Genomic DNA, 5,425 nt, shown 5'->3' on the forward strand with positions numbered 1-5,425 from the left:
AAAAAATGAAAGATTTTCTTTTGCACAGGATAGGAGAATTCATATCTCCATTGCATTATACTAGTTTTTAAGACGGTGAGTGCATGAGTTGTTATTTATTTATTTTTATTATTTTTGAAATATAATACAATAGATGTTTTGATGACACACAATATCCTTTATTTAGACAACATTTGTAATTTTATAAAATTGTTGTTTAGGTTAAGAAAGTTTTAATTTAGCATTAGGAGTACACCTTAATTATTAGTTATCTTAGTTCCTTTTTGTTTTGTTTTGAAAGAACATTAAAATATAAAAAGAGATAAAACCTGAAAATTATATATTTCAAATTAATGCAAGTGATGTTAGTCAAGATATTAACATCTAAAAGTTCTAAAATTCATTAGGTAGTTGTTCAATTCGATCCAAGGTCATTAGGTTTAACAATATGAGTGCAATACAATATTTTTTTACTATGGAACATAACTAGATTCAAAAGTATTTTGGATACAAGAAAAAGAAAGTGTATTATTAGTTAATGGGACACCTAACATATTGCTGCTTTATTAAAAATAAGCAAAGTTAAAGACTTAAAGTTCTTTTCTTAAATATGAGGGAATGTCCATGAATATTTGATTGAATCAACTGAACCACATAAAAATCCCCTCAAATGGGTTCGAACCATTTTTATTCAATCTTAAATCGATTGGGACACTAATTCACCATAAAAAGTTTGTCTTCTCCCAAATTTCAGCATTTGTTTTATTACCCGAATAACTCTTAAATTCTTTTAGTGTATAAGAAATATAACTAACGGTAGTGATTTATATAAATATTGAAAGTGATAATATATAAATATTATATTCAAACAATAAATGTTGCCTAAGTAATATAAAATGTTTTATAAAACAACACCGAAATCTTAAAGAATGTGTCTTGTAAACAGAAATATTATTTTTAAATTAATAGTGTCTAACACCTAACTAAATTATAAAGGAAATTGTACATATGACACAAGAGGCCCTCAATCGAGAAAACAATTCTAATATATTAAAAATATTAAATAATTGATACAAAATATTTATATTTATATTCATCATTTATTAAATAATATATATACCTATAATATAAGAATTTTATATATTATAAATATATTATTTATTTTTAAATCACTATTAAAAAATAAATGAATGTTGAATGAATGAATATATAAATCACTCATAATCCACATTCTAGATAAAATATAGTTTATAAACCCTTAAGTTTTGGGTTTGAGTTTTGTAGATGAAAAAAATGTCTGCTTAGAGAGTTAATTTCATATATCTATGAATGTTTTCGACTTGAACGTGATTACATGATTACCTCCGGTGTGAAATCTACGTGGCAAACCAAACAAAAAAACCCTAACATTGTGTGATCTTCTAACCGATGTTCCAATAGAAAAACCACGTCCTCACTTCATTTACCTGCTGCCTGTCGTTTTTGTTGTTTCAAAAAAGAAACACAAAACTCTTCTCTCTCCTCTCCTTCTCTTACTTTCTCTCTCTCTTCACTGTTTTTGTTGCTTCGCTTTGTTTATTAACCAAATCTACACCAACTCTTTTCATTCTTCTTCCATTTCAATGAATATCACCATCTTCTTCTTCCCCTAAACTTCAATCCTTCATTTTGAAACTCTCTCTCTCTATATATATATATTCCACTTATTTGATTGCAGCTGCTAAAGGTTCTTCCTTTCTTCCCCCCATTTGTTTTCACACACACCCTTTTGCTTAGTCACACTGATGGAGCCTCTCAATCATAGTATCATCAATCTTCATGACATGGGGTTCATCTTTCAATTCTAAAAATCTCTCCTTTAAAAGGTTACTTTTTTTAATATTTTGTTACTGCATCTATGTCTTCATTGATCTCTATGTGTTATTTTATATTGTTTTTTTAGAATTTTGATATCAGCTTGGGATTGCATCTAAGTAATTAGTGTTGGTTAATGGATATTTCACCATTTGATTTTAATCTTCTTAGTCCTGTTTGATTTTTTGTTTGAGTCATGCCAACCCCTTCCTAGGGCTTGATGCTAAAAGATTATGGAGAGTTGCTTTCTATCAAATGTTGTTTCTTTGTGCAGAAAAAGAGTAAAAGACATTGTTTTTGTATTAACAGACTTTATTGAAAAGTGTTAGTTTAAAGAAATGTTGCTTTAGCACCATTTTCTCTATCTGATAAATGCTTGTGTGGAATCAGCTAGTTGCAATGCTTGTTCTGTTTCTGAGGTATTTGAAGCTTTTCCTTTTCATTTGCATTGAAATTTTGATGTATTCTTCTCTAAAGCAAAAAGAATTCACATGTTATGACTGGTGTTTGTTTATGACTTCTTAGTTTTTTTTTAATTCGACACCAAATCCGTGGGCTAACATTGAAGCATCAAGATTTTGAGTGTACTCATTAGTTGTTTTCGAAATTCTTTCATGACATGTGTTGTATGGCTTCTATATTCCATTAATATGGTGCTTTGCTTTACCTGGCAACATGTAATTAACTATATAGTTGCAATTATGACTAATGTGTTATGCAACATATTAGCAACTTTTGTTTCAAAATAACATATGATTCCTATTATTTCTCCTGTGGGATTTGGCTATAATGTTCGGTATTTTATCAGCATTTTGCGTTGTAAAATACAAATCCTTTTTAAGATCTTCCATGGTAGCATGTAGGAAAAGCCAGATTTTATACTTTAGTAATTGCTGTGTACAATGTACATATTCCCTCGACATATAGGTTTATGAAATATTGAAATCGATGGCTATGCCTCCTTTTAATTGGTCCTGTCACCCGGTTGAGAATTCATATTGTAATTACTTTCTGAAAAGGGGACAAATTCTTCTATGTGTCTTGTTCTGTTCTTGTATTTTATTCTGCGATCCTTTGTCATTCACCCTGTGCAGGGAAGTTTTCTATTGTGTTTTTTGCTCATTCAATCTTGTTTATGTTCTTCCTATGGTTCTATTAGTTACATTATCTAAAATGGTTTTTCATTTGTAATAAGGCGTTGAACATGAAAAGATAGTATATATTCATGATCTCGTATATTTTAAGGTGATAAAATCCCTATATATTGTTTTTATTTGGTGTTAGGATGCTATAATAATCAGCTTTGTATTGCTTCTTTTCATGGTTTTTTAATATACGCATTAGGTTGTTCCTTTCAACTCCTATGGCGGGAGAACCATCCTGGATCAGCCACTATGACAATGCCACACTGAGGGAGACTGAGGAGTTTGATTCAATTTCAGAACTCGGTGAAGAAGGTGACGAAGAAGCAACTGCTATTTCTGTAGATGTAAATTTACCCGATGACTTGTTGGAACTCATCCTAGCTTGTCTTCCCATCGCAAGCATTTTCAGAGCCGGTTGTGTGTGTAAAAGATGGCACAGGATTGTTACTTCCAAGAGTTTTTTATGGAACATTTCATATGTTCCGCCACAGAAGCCTTGGTATTTTATGTTTACTAGCTCTGATGAACCAATCGGTTATGCATATGATCCTGTCCTTCGCAAATGGTACAGCATAGAACTTCCATTCATTGGCACTTCTAATTGGTTCATTGCGTCATCGTGCGGTATGGTTTGCTTCATGGACAATGACAGCAGAAGTGAATTATGTGTATGCAACCCTGTTACCAGAACCTGGAGGAAGCTCATGGAGCCACCAGGTTTGAAAATTTCTGATTATAGCGCATTAGCGATCTCTTTTTACAGGGAATCTCAGAGTTATACTGTAGCAATTGTGAAATCGAAACAAGTCCCTGGAAACTTTTTCCAGTGGGATATCTCGATTCATATATATGACTCCGAGAAAGTAACCTGGGGGACGTCTATAACTGAGGTTTTGATGGGTTGGAGAGGCGGTGATGAGAGTGTGATATGCAATGGGGTGTTATACTTTCTAGTTTACTCAACCGGGGGTGGTCTACCAGAAAATCGCCATGCTCTAGTTGCATACAACGTGTCGAACCGTTCTTCTCAAGCCCGCTTAGCGAGGAGCTTTATTCAAGTACCATGTTCTCTAACATGTGGCCGTCTTATGAATATGAAGGAGAAGCTTGTAATGGTGGGAGGACTCGGCAAAGCAGACCGACCTGACATAATTAAAGGGATTGGTATCTGGATTCTAAATGGTAAAAAGTGGGAAGAGATTGCTAAAATGCCCCACAAATTCTTCCAAGGCTTTGGAGAATTAGATGATGTTTTTGCGAGCCGTGGCGCAGGCGATCTAATTTATATTCAGAGTTATGGAGCTCCAGCACTTCTGATTTTCGACATGAATCATAAACATTGGAAGTGGTCACAGAAGTGCCCTGTCACAAAAAAGTTCCAATTGCAACTCTTCACTGGTTTTTGCTTTGAACCTAGGCTTGAAATTGCTCTATAGTTCTTTCTTTCAATACAATTTTAACAACTACTATTGTGACTTGTGTGTTAAGTTATTATTTAAGCTAAAGTTTAATATGCTTTCAATGTTTTAAACTCTCATCAGTCTATACCAAATGTAGTTGCGGATATATCTTCTTCTTCATGGATACTGGAATATTTATTATTAATAGCATTTGAAAATACTAAAGATAAATTTTTTTAGTTTTTTACCTTTTTACCTTTTCTATTTCTCTCCATTTATGCATTTCCTCTGATAAGAATCACTGAATCACTACCTTTCCCTCTTTTCTTAGACTAAATTTTAGACATTTTCAACAGATTGAATTTTGAAAATGAAACGCATACTACATATACTTGAAAAAATAGTTAAGGAGTTTCAAAATATACTTTTGATAGTTCCCAAATATAATACAATTGTCAATAAGGAAAATTGTTATCAATTTTATTTTTATTTAAAATTGTTACTATTTTGATTTCCAAAAATTAAATTTCCAGGTGAAAAAGGACAAAAATGTCAAATATAATTTGAATATCCACCTATATAACTTTGTATCGAAGTGGTGAAAATGATAATATGTTATTAGTAATAGTATGTTATAATAGAGAAGAGTAAATTTAATAATTATTTGAAAGTATTATATAAGTAATAGTATTTGAAAATAAAATTGATTTTTTTTTTAAATTATCAAACTGTTTATCTTTTTTCAAATATGTTTTGGGACTTAAAGTTGATTTCAACCCATGGAATTATGAAAATGCTAAGCATGCTTAATAAACTTAAAAAAAATCCTTTTAGACTCTAACAAATTAGATTTGATACTTCCTAAGTATAATATTATTTTCAATAAGAAAATTTGACACGTAATATATTTTTTATTTAAAATTATTATCAATTAATTTCAAAAAATTAAATTTCCTAATGAAAAAAGAAAATAAACTAAAGATAACTTGAAGCTTTCCTGCTATAATATTATATTGAAGTGGTCAAAATAATACGTTGATAACTATA

At 30.9% G+C, this 5,425-nt stretch overlaps 1 protein-coding gene across 1 annotated transcript; it reads left to right on the top strand.

Annotated features, from left to right (window-relative positions):
- The first annotated feature begins 1,468 nt into the window (after nt 1–1,468).
- On the top strand, nt 1,469–4,585 carry LOC109339809 (F-box/kelch-repeat protein At3g61590-like). Its single transcript, XM_019577327.1, has 2 exons — nt 1,469–1,844; nt 3,178–4,585. The coding sequence occupies exons 1-2, from the start codon at nt 1,798–1,800 to the stop codon at nt 4,412–4,414; spliced, it is 1,284 nt and encodes a 427-aa protein (XP_019432872.1). The 5' UTR covers nt 1,469–1,797; the 3' UTR covers nt 4,415–4,585.
- The last annotated feature ends 840 nt before the right edge of the window (nt 4,586–5,425 follow it).

The sequence above is a fragment of the Lupinus angustifolius genome, unplaced genomic scaffold, assembly GCF_001865875.1.
Source record: "Lupinus angustifolius cultivar Tanjil unplaced genomic scaffold, LupAngTanjil_v1.0 Scaffold_113_38, whole genome shotgun sequence".
In the NCBI taxonomy this organism is placed as follows: Eukaryota; Viridiplantae; Streptophyta; class Magnoliopsida; order Fabales; family Fabaceae; genus Lupinus; species Lupinus angustifolius.